This window comes from Ooceraea biroi, chromosome 8, assembly GCF_003672135.1.
Source record: "Ooceraea biroi isolate clonal line C1 chromosome 8, Obir_v5.4, whole genome shotgun sequence".
Taxonomy (NCBI): Eukaryota; Metazoa; Arthropoda; class Insecta; order Hymenoptera; family Formicidae; genus Ooceraea; species Ooceraea biroi.
In genome coordinates this window covers 4,038,719-4,058,346 of record NC_039513.1, presented here as the reverse complement: position 1 = coordinate 4,058,346, position 19,628 = coordinate 4,038,719, and the positions used below count along the sequence as shown (strand labels likewise).

Sequence of the window (19,628 nt, the reverse complement as noted above, 5' to 3'; positions counted from 1 at the left end):
ATACACAATACCTTTAAAGTCCCACCAGACTGACAGCATAATCTTTCTTTGGTGAATATCTGCTTTTCAAGTGCTTTGAGCAGGTTCATCACGCTTGCTCCACCATCTTTTTCGTTTGACGTTGTTGTAGACGATCCATTTTTCGTCGCCTGTTATCATACGTTTCAAAAATCGATCATTTTCCTCACGTTTCAAAAGAGAATCGCAGATGTCAATACGCTTAGTGAGATGAATTTCTTTCAGCTCATGTGGTACCCAAATATCGAGCTTACTAATGTATCCAAGTCGTTTTAAATGGTTTTCAACACTCGATTTCGATATGTTAAGATTCTCAGCAATCTCTCGGGTCGTTAAACGCCGATTGGAATCGATCAGTGCCTTTATTTTGTCATCATCAATTTCGATTGGCCTTCCTGAGCGTGGTGCATCTTTCACATTAAAATCTGCAGATCGAAATTTAGTAAACCAATTTTGACACTGCCGCTGTTTTAAAGCATCTTCGCCATACACATTACATCACTTTTTATGAGCTTGCACAGCGTTTTTCCCTTTTCGGAAGTAATAAAACAAAATATGACGAAAATGTTCTTTTTGATTTTCCATTTTGAAATCGACGGCAAACAAACAATTGTTAACGAAATCGTGTACTTTCTTTTTCTAAAACAAGCTTGAACTGTGAGTTGTTAATCTACATAATGAATTTGCGGTTTAGAATGAAGTTAGTTACATTTCAAGATATGTATGTCCATCTATTGGGAAAAAACGCAATTACTTTTTGGCCAACCCAATATAATAGACAAAATTAATAGAAAAAATATCAAAATAGAAGCGATTTTATCAGAATACACTATCAGTCACAGTTCTCAGACTGGGGCGTGTAAGTCATCATTTTTATTATATTGTAAGAGTCGAGAAAAATGTCGAACCTCAGTTTAGCTGAGACCGGGAATTGAACTCGGGTCTTTCACTTGCTAGGCAAGCCTTCTTGCCTCTAGCTAGAGGACTGCCTACGTATTTGTCCTCTTCAATTCCATTCCCATTTTCTCTGTATAGTATTAATCTGCTGTTATTTTTATTACATTTAATTTTTTAAATTTTCAATTATTTTTAGTTTACTTCCAATATAAAAAACTTTAGAAATTAAAAAAATTAAATATATTATAAAAATTTTGATACAACAGTACGAAAGTGACTATAAGTTTGCATCTCTATTCATTGTAAATAAATGATGCTCGTGGTGAAAACGTGCTTCTCGTTTCGCTCGACAGCCTTTTTGAACGATCTTCGGATATTCCCACTCTATTCTTAACTCGAACATTTATGATATCGATAATCGCGTACTGCAACGGCATCTTCTGCAATTTTTGATAGGATAAGTTTCCGTCGTGGATAAATAAAGAAGTGCTTGTCAAGAAGATGGGCGTTTATCTCGTGAGGAGATCGGAGAGATCGCATAGGCGTCGCGAGGCAAAGAGCGTCCGTGAGAATAAAAAATGTAGCAGTTGAAGAGCAAGAAGCGACAACGGTGTGGCGGGCGCGGAAAAATACATTTCTCTTGTCTTTTCTATTCTGAAATTTCGCAACATCCATTTCTTATCGTCTCCGCGGTTACGTGAACTATTCGCGCCCTGGGACTTCACCCGCCGACGAATTTTATCCGACAAGCACTTTGGCGAATGGCAAGAGAGAGGGAAAGTCTGGTACACGGTAAACTGGTAGACTGAGGGAAAGAGAGAGATGAATGGTCTTCGCAAGAAGAAGACGAAGCAGAAGAAGAAGTTGCGGGGGGCGAACAGTAAAGTTCGAAATGTGACGCGAAACGTGCGACAAGCCGCATTCGTCCAACTCGGACCCATCCTCTTGGTTCCCCTTTCTTTTCCTTCGTCCTTTGTTGCACTCTCGAGGTGCAAGAGCCGCAGTGGCAAGCGCGATCTCGTTAATGGGATATGTGCTGTGCACCGTTCGTCGCGTCGTGCAACGTCCTGCCTCCTGGTTTCCAGCAAGATCAAAGCGAGTCACGGGCTTGCTTGTCGCGAACAAACGGAGCCTTTCGGCGCTTGGCATTCGCTTAATTGTATACTTGTACTACTCCATATGCGGAGGGGTCCGCGCAAAGCGTTTTATCGTGAAATTGTGTTTTCGCCACGGCCAAAATTGTCACTCTGTCGCCGCCAGTAATGCGCTCGATTTCTGCCGTGCTCTAATCATTAACCACGTCGCCATTATAATCTACTCTGTGCTCCGCTCCTTTTATCTCCAAGTTTCGTGCTAATAATTTTATTTCATAAAAATCCATAATTCCTTCTTCGTATTCTTCGAGCAAATACAATAATCTACTATTAATACCTTTTTAATACCCTGATTTTGTTAAAGCAAATTTTTTTATGATTCCCATTTAATTTCATCAATATAAAGTGGAATTTTTATGATGCACGAAGAAGGAAAGAAAGAGAGGAAGAAATAAACGAGCCGGAAGGTGTGCACGCGTTCGTTTAAATTCACTAATATTAAGATAAGGCCGCGCGGCATCACAGGCGACAGGGAAAAAGGCGACAAATAGGTTGAAGGGGAGAACGTAATAAAAGGACGGCAGGCTCCGCGAAGGCACGAGCGAGATAACTAGGACAACGTGTTTATACGCTGTAAATTCGTCGCTCGAGATTGTCTACCTCGTCGTCGTCGTCGCCGTCGTCGTTGCTGTCGCTTCGCTAAGTTGAACGGAAACACGCTCAAACACACGTCCGCACTGTACGAGTACAAGTATTTACGAGCACCCGACCGCGTCGACGAAGCCGCTTCATCCTGTCGCACATCGTCAGTCGGGGATCACGCGAAGGCCCCGTTAAAATTCGATCAGATAATCTTGTTTGCGGCACGATTAGGGAGACCGGGTTCTTCCTCGACCGTGGACTTTTCTTTCCCTTCGCGGACGGCCACAGATTCGCCACCGGATGTCAGCGTCGACACGAGGGCGCATAAATTTCCAGCTAATCAACGTCTGCCCGAGAATCGCTCGACTGAGAGGGTGGGTCTTACCCTCGACTCGCGAGAATGGCCGCGCGCACGTTAAGGGCTCTGACCCAAATACGGTACCGGGTTGGATTTAAGTCGGATCTCTCCGGGAAATTGCGCGTTTGCATTCGCAAATGTGACAGAGAGCGCATATATACGCGGTTCGTTGATCATTGCGAGGCATGTCGACGCGAAATAACCGAGACGGTGACAAAGACTATGCCAAACACACTTGTTAAGTATACCGGCGTTATTAGTTTTCGAGGCGTACAGTGTTCCTAAAATCTATTCATCTGTTTGCACGCGATCTCTTTCCTTTCCTTCAATATTGTCCAACTCATTTCACTTTGGGAGACGTACGTAATCCGTTTTCTGTAAAATTCACGAAGGTATACGAAGTAACGGGATTAATTTTTATATATAAGAAATTTTTCTTCTGCTTTTTGAATCACATGGAACAATGTTACATTTAATATCTCGAGAAATATAACGGATAAATACATATATAAATACTATAATATTTATAATCAAACACTTGTGGATTCTCATATTTCCATGCAAAAGTTGAAAAACCGAAACTAGCGGTGGGCGAATTTATTCACTTTTATGGTCAAACATGTTTTCTATTTGCAAATAGAAAAAAAAATGTGTTTCTCAATACAAAATACATTTTGTACTATAAAAGTGATAATCATGAGAGAGATGTATTTTTGTGTGTATTCTAGATGGTAATTTTGCCGGTATGAACAATGTATTCTCTTATTGCAATTTATATTTTAATATTTAAATCTTGATAGCGACTTTGATGCGGTATCAACAATCTTAAATTTGTAATCCGAATCCAGATAAGATTTATTTCGCTGACGAGCTGCGAAAAATGTAATAATTCAATCGAGATTTTCCTCATATTGGGTATTTATTCTATTAATATTCACGCTGACTGTGCTACTCATCGCGTAATTGAAACTGTCCGATAATTATCCATTTCCCTCTTTCTGTTTTAACGTTACAATACATTTTATTCCTGCTTTTAATGATTATACTTTGAATGCGGAAACTGCATTTTGTAATTAAAGAGCGGAAAACATCACATTGTTAGTACGCGCGCTATACAATGGGACACTGCAAACGCGTTAGAATTAACTGTGACTAAATAACGAATGACTGTGCTCTGAGATTATTTATCACTCGCGCATCCGCTTCTTGGAAAAGGTTGGAAACCACTGATCCAACGTCGCATCGATCGAACGCATTCTCCAGAGTGCGACGAAGGATTTACCGTCATTGGCGAGTCGCGAGGATCGTGGGACAATTTGTCCAGCGCTCGCTCGTACATTCTAGTGCGCCGAGTTTCTCTCGAATGCAGCGGACCTTCGCGCATAATAGTTTTCCAGGAACGTATATACCGGAAGTTCACCGTCCGTGCGACTGCTCCGAGTTCCTCTTTCTCCTTCTGTCTCTCTCGGTTTCCCCGCCTCTACGTTCCTCCGACAACTATTTGCTTTCCAGGTGACCTTAATCTAGGAAATGGTCACTAAGAGGCGTCCTCTCAGATGCAACCGGAGAGGAAATACAGCTAGAGCGAGAAACGGAGAAAGGGAGAGAGAGAGAGGGAGAAAGAAGCAGAAGAGGAATGGATGATACCAGTGGGGGATGCTGGAAGGTGCGGAAATATTTTGCTTATACCATTGTCCCAAGTGGTGCACCTACATATATGTGCGCATATTCTTTTGTCGATATCTGTGAAAGACCGAGTAACCGCGAACATGATACTCGAAATAAGTCGACATATTTACGGGAGTTCTAAGTGGCCAAAGGATCGGAAGTGTAGTGTGTTTCCTCCTCATCCCCGTACTGAAATGCACGTCAATATTTGTTGTAGTTCGTCGATCGTCGATCTTATGTCGTGTACTGCGATTTCACTGGAGGAACTCGCGTGTTTTACAAGAACATAAAGAAGTCGATTTGCGCGGGCGCATCATGTGTCTGAGAAGATTCTTTCCTTCTAAATATTATAGAAGTCTCGTATTTTCTTTAAATATCTTGATTCAGACCGAATTTAATTGAGCTCTACTTCCTTATTAATGTATTTCTGCACCGAGGATGCACCGCGAATTTTCCTCCGATTGTTGCATGCGAAATAAACGAACGAATAACGCGCGATAACGTATTTTCACGCTTGTCGGCGAATGTGCAAATAGTATGAAATTGACAGGCAGAAGCTCCGTGGGGACGGAAATATGCGCTATCTCAAAACTTGAGGACACAACGGAGCGTCGTTGCGACGTGTTTCGCAGCGGGAGTAAGAGTAAAACCACGAGTATTCTCGTGGAAATTTGTTATAGCCACGAAAAGGCGGAATTCGTAACGACTACCGTCGTTGTCGTCGTCGTCGTCGTCGCCGTCGGTGTCATCGTCATTGTCTCCCCGCCGGCACAAAATGTCGTTCAAGGCGAAGGTTTCTTACCTCCTTGCCGGGAGCTGAAGGCGCCGGTGCTTCCTGCGATGATTAGAAGCAGCAGCGGGCTTAATAAGACTCTCAAGGAAAGCGGCATCTTTCCTATACTCCTCTACCGGCGCTTGCGCGACACGGGCTCCTTTTAGCCGACTTCCCTCATCACAGCCTCCCTGTAAGAATAAAAGATAAGGAATAAGACGCGGCGGCTCGGTTTCGCGTCAGTCTCCTGGAATGAATCTCGCAAAGAGGGAAGGGGGTACTTTCGTCTGGCGAATGACAGCCATTGAGACAGCGAATGTACGCCTGCCGCGTGATTCGAGGACATTTCTGGTACTTCTCACGTTACGACAGACGTATCTTAGAATCGGACAACTAGTATCGTTAGCGGTATCTTAGCGGTAAAATGGTATCCTATAACTGAGAACGTGTAACTCTTATCCGCGCAGTGATAATGAGTGCACAGCTATCACTTCGAAGCAACGAAACGTGTAGATGTCAGCGACTGATACGTTAACTGTTGACAGGTGTTACAACAAATACCTCTCCAAAGTGTGAGAATTTGTAATTAATATAATGAGAATTTAGAAAAAAATAAAGAATTAATAAATAGAATTAATATAGAAATTAGAAAGATATTATAAACTTTTCCATTACATTCTATCAATATAATATTTGATCGTTTCTATTTTTCGTTTCTGAAAATCGAGCACTCGCACGCACTTCAATCGATAAACAATCTTATAACACAAAGGAAGCAATATTCATGCACAATGAGAATCCACGGTGCGCGTCGCATTTACGGAGCATTCTCTCGTATGAAATGGCCAGCGGTCCGTGCTTGACGTTGAACGGTACGACGGGAACCAGCGAGCTTATCTTTCACGCTGTATTCCCGCGGCTTACTTATTTTCGTCCATTCTTACGTGGTCGCGCAAGCATAGCGGGAGAATACGAGAACGAGGTAGATTCAGAGTGAGACGGGATGAGACGAGACGTCGAGGACGAGGACGCGGACGGCCCCCGGGGCGCGTTGGGTTTCCATTATGCTAAACCGCAAATGGAGTCCTGCGATCGAGTGTCTCTCCGCGGCCGCCCCCGGAGGCGCACAACGGCGCCGGTATAACGCTCCTAGGGTGTAATGTTACGTAGAAATTAAATTCGCCCGTATTCTCTCGTGGTGCACGCGCGCCGCTGCCCGCCGTCTTCTTGCTCGCGGACCCTGACGCGCCATCCCGTATCCTCGTCACCCCGAGCTCGTCATCGTCACCCCCGTAGCGTCGCATCGCGACGAGAGCATCAGCCGGCGTGACACCCGAGCTTTTTACGCGAGAACGCATTTGCGACGATGACTTCCGCGCGGTTTTCCATTCCGCGGAACGACTCTCGCGCAGCGCGACGCTGGGTCGCACCGGATATTAATGGATCCTGGTGCTCGACTCTCATGCGGAACGCAAGATTCAACGTGTTCCTCGACATATTCGTGTGCACGTGAACTCCTTGAAGAATTCGGCGGAAACTGTTTTTAGTAAAAATTTATGTAGTAGTTCAGGTTCGTTTGTTTAAAAAATATTTTTTGATGACTTTAGCTGCGGAAGTATTGATATAATTAAAAGTTGATGTAAAAATTTAATCGCGTATAATATGAATCACATTAGTATATTTCCGTACATTTCTCCAGAGATTTTTCCTACGTAGGCAACCTTGTAAGGGAAGGAAAATGCGGCGTATGCACAACCGACTAGTATTGATGTTCGAGGCTTTTCCACGACGCAGCTTTTCCTCTCAAGGACTCGATTACAAGCGAACAATTTTATTTGGGTACCTTGAGCTTTCTCGTATCAAGCTTTCTTTTTTGTCGTGGCTACCGACGGTTACGGCAACTTGTTATATCGTGAGGTGCTTTCACAAGACGATGCTTTCACCGCGAAATTTCAAGATCTCTTTAATTCTCCTTGCAACTTGTAAGTGTTTGATCAAGTCTGGGTAGATGTTAGATTTGCAACTTTAACGCAAAATGATATCAAAATATACATTTCATGTTTCGTCTCGCTTTGCGATATCGTGTAGCAGTAACATAAATATCCAAATACTAGTACATCAAGCGAGAATATTATACTGACAATTAACTAAAACGTTATGTACGTATCGACATTAATTACGTATCAATGAAAAAGATATCTATTTCACATATTACATCTCTTTATATAAAATAATTAAAAATACAATCCGCAATTCTGGTTTATCAAGATAAAGCAGAGACAATCCGGATAATACCCGAAATTAGGTAGAAATGATTTTACGTGTAACTAACTCTGACATCTCCGACGCACGACACAAAGTATTTTTCCTACTGATTAATGCAGCGAATAATTAAGACGATAATAAAGTTAAATTAAAATTTGAGATTACATCTGCCGCGACTACAAGCGAGAACTGAAGATAACTTGGAAATGGAAAGCTAATTTCATTTCAGAGAGCTGATTTCGCTGTCGCAATATTTGCGCGGAAAAATTTTTATGGCTTTCGAAGCACGGCGGGTTCAAACCGCAACTCGCGGCAAGTCATTACCATTGCATTTCTACTTTCCGCTCGGCATTACGCATCGTAAATGAACGTGAAAATTAAGACACGTCTTCCATCATGACATTCACGGATAAGATTAGGGAGCTCTCACACCGTCTCATGCGGAATTTATCTGCGCTATCTTTGATAATAATGAAAACGCAAGTAAAGTAAAATGCAATGCAATGAAATGCAAACAGAAGTGTATGTAGAGAGAGAAACTCTTTTTCTTTGCATGTTATAATTGTACACACACCAAGTGCAAATGAAATCGATGATTTTGGTTCCATTTGATTCTATAAAAACAAAATGAGATTAAAATAAACATGAAGATAAAATCGTGTTACATTATAATAAGAAAGTCGCGTCTCCATCATGCTTCGTAAAAGTACGCGCATCAGAAAATCGCTAAACCTCCATCTATCGCATCGGATTTTCTAACGGTTCCGATATACCCGAGATTCTAAACGCTCAACATCTTTTTCTTCTCGTTTTACGTGACAATACTGGTGGATTCTGGGATCCCCAGTCGGCTCCCAAACAACATCGGAGATTTACAATGTTGGTTCAACGTTTACCTGCAGCGTCGTATGTTTAGAAGACAAAGAATAACAGGTTGAGAGAAGGAAGAAAGGGAGGCGAGAAAGACGGAAAGCGAGAGATAAGACCGTCCAACAACATTGTTTCTTCCCTTGGAACATCCTTGTCGCTTTAAAGCCAACTTCAAGCGCAAGGAAACTTCCGCTTTGATGGTTTCCTTATTGATCACGCAAATTGTATTCCTTGAGCGAACCAGTGGGACTGCAATATTGGCACGACACGATTTCGATGATATTGTCAAGAACGATGCGAGAAATTGGAGACTGAGAGCTCGGTGAATTCGCGAAGCCGCAAACTGTCTAAACGAGCTCATTGACAAGAGAGGCACACCTCGCCGGATGTCTGCACAACGTTTCCACAGCTTGAGCTTTTTTACAGAATTAACTGGAGTACATGGAATGCGCGGCGATATTAAAATACATCTTTTAAACCGTAGTTGTATAAAACGTACAAAGCAAGGATTCGCGCATTACGTAGCTCGGAGATTTACGGCTCAACAAAATGGTGAGATTTTCTTTCTCAGAAACTGTCCAATATAAAATCCAACGCAGAAGCTTATTCGCTCGAAGAGCCTCGATTTGTTTACTACGAACTTTCTATAACGTCGCGGTATGAAATAACGTGCCGGCATCTTAAAAAATCGAAGAAAATACTTCACGCGCAATCGACACGCCGCCACGCGCAGCGGCTTGCGAGATGCAAATGGACCACTTTCACGTGTCATCGCTTATAAATCTCTCTTTCCCGCCCGGACCCGGAACGGCGAGGTAAGCGATGGAAACGACATTCGAACGTGTTCAGAAAACGATGGAAAGGGAGAACGAAAAATAGCGATTCGCAAAAAGGGAAGGAAAAAAGAAACAAAGAGAACAGGAGGACGCACAGGAGGTCCACACCGGCCAACAATGTGTCTTATCCCGGCGAAAAATTTCCGCGGGTTCGCAGCTACGGACATACATGGAAGGACTTCTTCTTTTGTCCCGTTCGGCAAAAGCACTGCGCGCCTCAAGATCGGCCATTTGCCAGACGAGATTGGAGATTTGCACCGTCGGTTCGCCGGTTATTATCGCCGAAGCGTATAGATGAAGGGGAAAAAGGATCAGGTTGGACGAAGGGGATGGGATAAAAACGGACGATGGCGGAGGAGTCGAAGTAAGACGGAATGGAAGTTTGGACGAGATGAGGAGAGAAATAGAAGGGAGAGAAAGAGAAAGGAGAGAAGAGAAAGGGAACAAAGTCGCACTGGTTTACCGTGGTAGATCTTGGACGATTCTTTTCCTCATTGGGAAAGGAAAGAGCCGAGAAAGCGGGATGGAAAGAAAGGACTGTAGTGTTGTGACGCGGGAGACAAACTTGGCCAGAACTTTGATGGACGATCGGGAGGACGATGAAGCTGGACCGCTATACTTCCATGAAGAAGTGAAAGAAGATACGATCGCGTAGCTTCGCGCGAAGTCCTTTCAAATTGAGTGAGTTGTGTGAACTTATATTTGGAGTGTATGCTCGGTCGATCCTGCTTAGCTCCCGCTCGACCCGATAACATTCTCCAAGTAGTGCGTCATGCAAATTGTGCCTCCCTCGTGTAGAGGATAAATGTAGGAAATCGAGAATCGATTTGTACGGTGCGTTTAAATTGAATTTTCTCTTTTGCGCATGAATATATCAATATTTTGATTACTCGTGAAGTAATCATTAAAATATTCTATAACTTAAATATTTATAAAAACACCTTTTGGATTCCCCTCAAAACTCTGCGACATAGAATGCAAAAGCGTGAAGAAAGAGAAAAATTGTTTCTACCGAAACTTCTACCGAAAGACGGTACAGTAATATCGTAATTACTTAATTTTACAAGACCTTACATTTAACTTCAAATCATGCAGAGAATCAAGTCGGAAGTCGTAACAAGAGTTACAGTAGTGTAGTGGATGGCGTTTAATCTTGGTATTCCAAAGATTAAAGGAACGCGTGTTTCGTGATGCAAGCCCTCGCGGATTAAACGAGTTGAAATTGTCGCGAGTCTCGATCGCGATTTCTCGCCTTCCAATCGTAGACACGCACATTCCCGTTCTTTGCGATTACGCCCTTCCTGGTTCTCTTTGCACGCGTATTCCACGCAAATGAACGTATAATTTACCGCATGCGCTGCTCCCTTACCCCCTCGCGGATTCCTTGATATCGACTGCGTTGCGATGACGATTCCACCGCGTCTCATCAGTCACCCCCTTTTATCACTGCGTAACCCTCGTACTCGTCGACGACGCGAAGTATGCGACTCCCCGTACTACGTGGAGCCAATTACATCATAAGAAACGTTAACTTAGTTTGTCAAGCAGTTAACGCGAGGGGCTAGCTTTACCTCCCTCGATGCCACGTGTACATACCCTGGCGATAACGGTGCCGCGGGACGAAGAGATATCAAGTTATAGTTGGTAGCAACCCTCCGTTCTGTTCTCTCTATCCACCAGAAGCATATGCGTATAAAGGGACAACTCCAATAAAGAGAGAGAGAGAGGGGGGTGGGGGAGGAGAGTGGCCAGAAATTCCAGGATCGACTGTGCAAATTGCGACAGTCCGAACGATACCAACTCTCGCGTCCCTCATATCGTCTAATTCGTCCGTAGTAGGAATTTCGGTGTTGAAGATCTTAAGCAGCAAAATCAACGTAATAATTTCAGTTTGCTCAGGACGCTCCGAAAATGCCGAGCGATCGACAGATCGAGATGAACGTCAGGATTAAGAAAAATATTGAAAAAATACTGAATACTGATATTGAGAGAGTGACGTCAGTTTGCGGAATTTTATCGGTACTAAGAACGAATAAATCTGCAATGATTAGCATTAATCATCGTTGAAAGTTATGATCGTTCCCATAAATAGATCCCGCTGGTATCCATCAATCGACGTCCCCTTTGGGGCGCCCGTTTGTTCCACCTCATCGATACTTAACGGCCGTTTACAATACGTTAAGGGCGAGCGGATCATACTTATTCGTGTAATCGCCTCTAAAGCCTCACCCCAAACATCCCCTTCGTCCCGTCAGCTTGGAAACTGCGGCAGCCGAGACACTGCGGACGGGGAATTAACAGGCGTATATCTCTCGCGTATCGGGTCGTGTCCGTCGTCGTGGAGAGCCTGTAAAGTTTCCAGAATCCCGGCGAACGAGGTACGAAACCAATTCCGCGCGGCAACCAATTATGTCGTAAGAAACAGCGTTCTCAGACGAGTTACGACGGCGTCTCGTGATGTGCATCGAGCGTCCGCTTCCCAGTTCGGTTGCAAACTTATTCTAGTTGCAGGGTAGTTTGTTGGTCACAGTGGTCGCAAAGATCGTCCTATCGAGTCCAGGAATATACACAAAGGGCCGATAAAGCGCGCGTTTGATGAATATTCCTTCACGTTTTTGTAATTATTGCTTTTCTAGCGTACCATCTCTTCTTTGATTTAGGATATAAAGAAACATCGTCCCATATAAGAGTTCTCCATGCATGATTTGCTGAGCAAAGTTGTCAACAGACAAATGAAAGTTTTTTCGAGCTAAATAAATTACGTTTCACGCGAGCTATCGAATTTTTTCAACTTAACCGAATAACGAATGCCGTAGTAAAAATAAAAGCGATTGCGCACCGTTGCTACTCCTCGGCCGAGCGGATATGCAGGCACGATATTCGATCGCGAACTTCTGGAGCAAGTGGCTACCCGGAAACGCACCTAGTTAAGCGGAAGCGCGTAAAAATCCGCTCTTCTCTCGTACACGCTCCCTCGACGCCGAGCGAGAATAGAATAGCGGTCGGCGGCGGCCGGGGGTGGTTTCGATGCGGGGAGCTAAGTCGAAGTCTTTGAGGGTGGCCACGAGGGTGGTGTTGGCGGCGGCGGTGGTGAGGCGAGTCGAACGAAGTCGTGCTAAGCAACTTAGATTAGTTGAATCGACTGGTCTCGCCTGGCGAACCGCCAGGCCAAATTGTCAAGAGAATTGCTCTCCAGGTCTTGCCGCTGCATCGTGGCGGCTGAGGGGAGCGGCGCCGTTTCCTCTTCTACTTTTCACCGATGTGTTCTTTCATGCGCGGCGAAACAAAAGGGGCCGTTGACGTAGACGGAAATCTAATTCGCGGGAATGGACGTCGTTGATTGTATTCTTGCTTTACTCGCCGTAGAACGGAGATCCCGGTAGCTTACGAAATTCCCCTCGATTCTGCGCGCGCGCGTCCCCCGCCTCGTACGTACGTGCCCGATGTCGCGGAATTGGTCTGATATATTCCCTGCGCAAGAAATCATTTCATTCTATCAATACGTGTGTCAACATCGGAATCAGAAGGCAGTCGGCACGCAAAGAAATAAACTGCACGTGTCTGTTACAACGTATTTCCGAGATATGATCGAGATAGAATCCACGAAAATGCAAGAAACTAAAATTACAGTGATCTATGTGCGCTCCACGTAGAATGGTTTAGCAATATTTGGTAGCATTAACATGTGATTATTATATAATATCTACGTAACAAAGCGATTATCAAACTCAATCTGTTTATATTATGCATTATTATCATTTTACTATTTTTTAAAATTTGTGCATTATGCAACATTGAATGGGCTACTACGATATATTACGTTAAGATATGTATCCACATCACATCTCATGGTAGACATTTCTTTCGATAATAAACTGCTATCTTAAATGAAGAAAATGAAGAACTAAACACGTACTTTGACATAATTGTTTTATTTTGACATTCGGTCCATCTCTTTTATGAACTTCGCTTATATTACGCAACATCCTGTATCGCCTATCAAACAGAAATGTCACGGAACGTATCGTCCAATAAAACAAAATTAAGCGATCTCTCGTTGGAGTGCATCGAAAGCACGAAGATCTAAGTGTCCGGCGAGTCGAGTCGGTTGGTCGTTGATGGGTACGGCTAGCGATAAAAATGATGGTTGGCCGTCTTGAGGCAGGCCTGGCCGATGGTTCCGCGCTCAGCTCACTGCTCGTCCAAGGTAGTTTTATCTAGATCCTGTATTTCCGTACCGATCGTACTTGGGTATATATGGGCATGGCACGCCAATGCGTTTTATTGGATTCCGCGTAAGGGTGGCGCCGTTTTTCCGAGTTACCGGGCGGCGAGGAACCTCGCGTCCTCATCCATCATCCGTCTGCGTGGAGCGTCGAGTCATTTAACAAACGTCCCTCTGAGATCCCATATTGCACCACTCGCTCGTTCGGACGTTGCCGCCGCGTTAGCGAGATTCGGACCGCGATCAGGTCGTTTAACTACAAAACGCACAGTTGCGAGATACAGAGCAAACATCACAATCTGACGTATACCTGAAATATATTTTCTCCTGTTTCACGTATTGTGATATCAAGAGAAGCTTGTGAGGATTATATTCGCTGATATTCTGAGAACGTGCAACCAGAGATCCGTTGAACGAAATGTACATGCACTTTTATTCACAATTTGCATCTATTCGATTATTAAAATTTTATCTGGACCAAGTGTTTTTATTTCTATTTCTATTTCCAGCATGTAAAATCGAATTATCGAAAATGAAAGATTCTTATGACCGTTGCGCCTTGGATAATAAATACTTCGGGAGATAAAATTTCACTACTGTGCTATATACATATTGAACGCCAAGTTTAGAATATTGCTACTACTTCTCCGCTTCTTAACTATATTGCGTATGCAGATGTTGCACATATAATTTTAGCTTTGCGTTTCATAAAGGGGGAAGGTTATTCTACCGTGCAATTTCTCGAACTTCGTAAAACTTCATAAAACTAACGAAACTGCGACTCGTGTCGTCATATAGCAACGTCACACTCGTTCAACTGTAAGATAAACGAACTGGCTAGTGCGGCCACTAGTCAAGCGCCTTCGTGATCCCGCACGTTTGCAGTAATAATAAAAAAAGGCGGCAGTCAAATTTGTCAGGGAGCGACGCGCGGGCAGAGAGGTTCATATTGATCAAATGCTGTGCTAGTTTCCACGCGCGCGATCGATAGCGAAAGCTACTCGCTGACTTCCAGTCCGATGCACGGTCTCCGTTTCTCTCTCCGTTAAGGATATCTTGGAGTCCTTTGTTTTATCGATGAAATGTTAATTTTTTTTCAAACGCCTTTTATTGGTGGCATAGAAATAGGAAATATTATGAAATTATATATTTAATTGCTGCTTTTATAAATACAATAAATATTCAAAAGCCGGCGTATATCGTAAAACGGAAGATGGAAGAAAATGTTAGAAGCCTATAAAAGTAGTATCGATATGAGTTTATAAAAGTTGGTATCGACTTTTGCGAGAAACTTCGCACAGCGTCATTGCAAATCGTATACACGAATAAGCAATTGTAAAATTATAATTTTAAATGAAAATTTTATGTAATGACAATATAAGTATTTATACACACATACCAGTGTTGTGCATCTTTGAAGTTACAAGCACTAACATCAGTGATATTAAATTCAAGATCGCGCAACATTTTGTTGTCATTGATGAAATTGATTGACACATCAGCGCAAGTATAATACAATAATATTCTTTATAACGAATTATTAATTGAATTTTATAATAAATTGCATCTTTTTAGTATTATTTAGAAAATATAACACGTAGGTGCGTCTTCGTCTTTAACGCATTAACTTAACTTAGTTCTGTGGAAGTTTGAGCAGAAAACTTTGCGATATAACTCCGATGATGAATATTTCGATAACTTTCGTATTTAATCACGCTTATGTAATCATATTCATATAATTCAATACAATAAAGTGTGAATACTCAAATAACTATAAACATAACTAAATAAAATTAACTTTATATTGAAACTTGTAAAGAAATATGATTACATCGCACAAATGTAAAAAATATTCCGAACTTATATCGTAAATATATTCGGACAGATATTTTTTGAAAAATATACGATTTAAAATTTAAATCTAAATCAAAGCAGCAATGAGACTAATATAATTTTCTCTTTTTTTATGTTACAGTGATACTAAACTGAACTGAACGAGTGGAATACATGCGTCATAAATACCGTGACCGATTCAATCGCATGCTTTACGCGTTTCGAAATTTTAGAAAATAGTTTGCGCGAGCCAATAATTCATACATTATTACATACTTTACATACACTGAGAAAAAAATGTAATTGATCCAACGAAATGTCTTGTCACGGGGTGCCAACAAAATATATACTTATTTCAACAAGTTATATATTGAATCAAATATATAATTGTTGGATTATAATTCTCATGTGTGTAATCCAAGAACTACATATTTGTTTCAATATATAACTTGTCGAAATAAGTATATATTTTGTTGGCACCCCGTGATAAGACATTTCGTTGGATCAATTACATTTTTTTCTCAGTGTACATACCGCGCCTTTGTCGTGCGCGGTTATTCAAAGATCGTCAAAACAAGACTGTAATTTAAATTCGCGGAGCACTCGCTAAATGTTGATCCACCAAGTTTTCGCAAATAATTGCCGTAAACGTATCGCGCAAAAGTCATCGCATCGGAAGTGCTATATCTGGTTACGGGAAATAATTGTATCGAAAGTGCCATTTTTTCGCGAGTGCTTTAAAGGACTATTTATAGGAGGAGGATGCTCAGGATAGGCATCAGGCGACGCAGGAGAAAGTTATGTCCAGAAATCTTCTGATCTCTTTACAATATGATCATCATTTAGTCAAAAATTTAATCAAAATCATTTAGTCAAAAGAAACGCGAGCAATTAACGCGATACACTTTAGTGTGTTGTTGTTTCATCATATTATTGAAACACAATATAATTATATAATTTTTAATAATTTTTTAACTCCATCTAAATGATGACATTTTCGCATCGAGGCTTGGCAGTCACTCTAGCATCCCCTTAACAAATCACGAGCCGCTTTTGTCCATATCGCTCCACGGTATATCGTCGTCGTCGTCGTCGTCGTCGTCGTCGTTGTCGTCATCCTGCTGCTCGTCGCCTACAATGTTGATATTGTCTCTGCGAACTCTAAAGCCGGCAGACGGAGGTGCCGTTGGATCGTTGGCTTTGTCGTGAAACTCGCGTCCTTACGTTAATTGGGAAGCGGGAGTTTCGGCACCGACCGACTATAGACTCGCGAAAACCCTCCGCGTGCGAGGAACTTCTTCTCTCCCTCGTGGAGGCGACTGGTATTATAATTCCAGCGGGTGGCCTAATACGGATTTGCAATTACACGATTTTGCACGGACCAGGACATCACGCGCGCCGCTCGGGCCACCCTTCCCACCGTGAAATTAGAATGTTGCCGTGCGAAAGCGCCAAGATTAATTGCGGCAACGTCTTAACGGTCGTTACCGTCTCATCGAGGAGGTAAAAAAGTCGCTCTCCACGACTGACTTATCACGAACCACATCTAACGTTATTAATGACCCCACGATCGATCGATGTCGCCGATAATTAAGAAGGTTTAATCTGGACATTTTGGAGAAAGTAGCGTTCGATGTATTCCGGATATTGAAGGCTGACCGGAAAGAAGGATTTTATCGCCAGTCGCATTTTTTCTTCGCGCAAGAGCTCCAGAAACGAGCTGTCAGGCTTCTCGTGTTGAAATAAAGAAATCGCTAGCGTTACACGTTATGTCAAAACTCTTCGATAAATAAATATAGAGAAAAAATGTGAAAAAATATCTTAATCATAGTAGGAAAATTGCAATACGCGCTTTTAATCACTCTAAAATTATACGTCAAGATTATAATTTTATTTTTATTTAAAAAAGTCTCTCGTTACTTATCTTGCACATTGTTTGTAAAATGTATAATGTATTTCATAATGAAAGTTTAAATGAAAAAACGAAAAGTTTGGCGTAATCGTTGCACGGTAGCGAATGTCGCCCATGCATTATTTATACTTGCATACGTATGATAAGGAATTCATGCAAGGGTGGTTTCGCTATCGTACTTTCCCTCGTCGTATCCTTGTCACGCTCTCGCGACACGCGTATTATTCGGAGGCTGCACGTATCGGATGTCCCGAGTTCTTATCGATTCCCGTGGCACGATCCGGTCGGCGCGATAGCCAAAGATCGATCGTCCAACAGCTGAGCGCGATTTGGCTCGGGTTCATTTGTGAGTCCCATCAATTCTTGCCGCCTCCGCCGGCATATCGGCAACTCCGGCCACCAATTATCTCGCAGTCTGACTTCCATCATTTAACGACCCACGATTTCTTGTCGTCGTCGCCGCACGGTCATCAACAACCGCGACTTCGGTGGGTTTCGGACACCGGTCCGGAAACTGATACCAGTTGTCCGAGACGGATGAACGCTTGGCGTGGAGGGTGGTTTTATCGGCCGGCGACGGAATCCTTATCTGTCCGGAGGGTTAATCTAGGCGGATCCCTTTCGCGCAGTGTTATCTCCTTTAGGTCCACATCTTATATAGCTTCCAACCACTTCTAACCGGGCGACGTTATGCTCGCTACGACGACGATGACGTCGGCACTATCATTGATTTCGTTGCCACAAAGATCGCTGATAACTTTTCGATTTCTCAGTAAACCTCGATGCTGCCGCATTTTCGTCCGTTTTTCCCTTTCCGTTTCTCAAACTGTCAAAACGTTTTTGTCTTCTTTTCCTTTCTCGTTCATCTGTCGATCATTTCTTTCTTTCCTTTTTTTTATTTTATATCTCTTTTCTAAATTTGTTTCCTTATGTTTCTTTGCTTCTTCTATTACATATTTTTTCAAGAAATTTAGATAAATAAAAATAGATAATCAATTTTAATAACTTTAAAGATACTCAATGCATCTTAATGACTAATTTTTAAATCCATTAACCTGGCGGTGATTTAAGAAACAACAATGGGCACGATCAATGCTAATGCAGAGAACAGTTCTTGGATATTCGAATTCTTTTATAACTTTGCACTATTTTGCAGTTTCTTTCTACTCTTTATTCTACATCTACGCCGATCGACGTTTCCACCGCGGCGATAACCATGAAAATTCTGTAGAATCGTTCGCGGAATTCAATTTTTAGAAGTTGCCGTAACGGAATTATATAAACTCCAACTTCTCAGTTAGATAAATTTTTTTCACTTATAAACGCCACAAACCGATAGACGATCGATGTAAAGTAAAACGGCTATGTAACACAATTTATAATTCGTCTTACGCTAACAGTCTTTAAGTAGTAGAGCCAATAATATAAGCGACACCAATCAGATAATGCAGGACGGCCACGTTGGAGTGCCGCTCGAAGAATCTCGATGAAACTTGCTTCAAGATTCTTCCAAAATTGCAGCTCCGAATCCCACACCCTGTCCCACTCGCAATCTCCGACCTGCTCAGTCCTGTCGGCGACAGAATTAAGCTGCCGATGCCGGGAAAAAATATGGGATACCGTCGCGAATATCCTCCGCAGAAGCCCTCTGTAAATTGGAACATCGAGCTCCTTCGCCGGCGCAATCTACAAAGCCCGATTTGTTGTCGTAGGCGTAAGCTGATTTCGGCGTCTGCCTCGGCGAGCACGAGATTCCACTACCCTCGTCCTCGCCGTTCTTGCTCGTATCTGGGATTGCGGATTGGAATACGCTCCGGGGGCTGATACGACGTCCGATTCGAATTACGATCCGCGACTGTTCGGATGCTACGAGGTGAGCGTGCACTCTCGGACTCGCCCCCTCGTAAAATCATATCTCCCGATCGATTCGCGGCGTGCATCCGCCGCATCGCGTATTCGATGGATCGGTAGCACGAGGGCAACGCTCGCGAAGGAAAAAAGCCGAGGATCGATAGCGAGAGCTATTAATATCAGGAAACTATCGTCCAGAAACATTTATCGCGCTACACATATTTATAGGTCTAATAAAGAAAAGTATACTGTCTACATTAAGTTAAAAAAATATAGCTCTCGAGTCATTTCGCTGAAGCAAATATGAAATTTTGAAAATCTTAATTGCCACAACTAATGTACGCGCATATGTATAATAGATTTTATACAATTTTTTTTAATTTAAAG

The 19,628-nt window shown here is 42.6% G+C and overlaps 1 protein-coding gene and 1 non-coding gene across 5 annotated transcripts in view; both read right to left on the bottom strand.

The window, feature by feature from the left end:
* Positions 1 to 19,628, bottom strand: part of LOC105285825 — a 253,884-nt gene that overhangs the window by 119,205 nt on the left and 115,051 nt on the right. For all 4 annotated transcript variants that reach the window (XM_011350327.3, XM_011350328.3, XM_011350329.2 and 1 more), the window contains one exon: positions 5,480 to 5,640. In XM_011350327.3, coding sequence (XP_011348629.2) covers positions 5,480 to 5,567 — 88 coding nt within the window. In that variant the 5' untranslated portion in view covers positions 5,568 to 5,640. The remainder of the gene's footprint in view (positions 1 to 5,479; positions 5,641 to 19,628) is intronic.
* On the bottom strand, positions 834 to 896 carry LOC113562496. Its single transcript, XR_003406929.1, has one exon. It is a non-coding gene; the product is annotated as a small nucleolar RNA SNORD31 (small nucleolar RNA).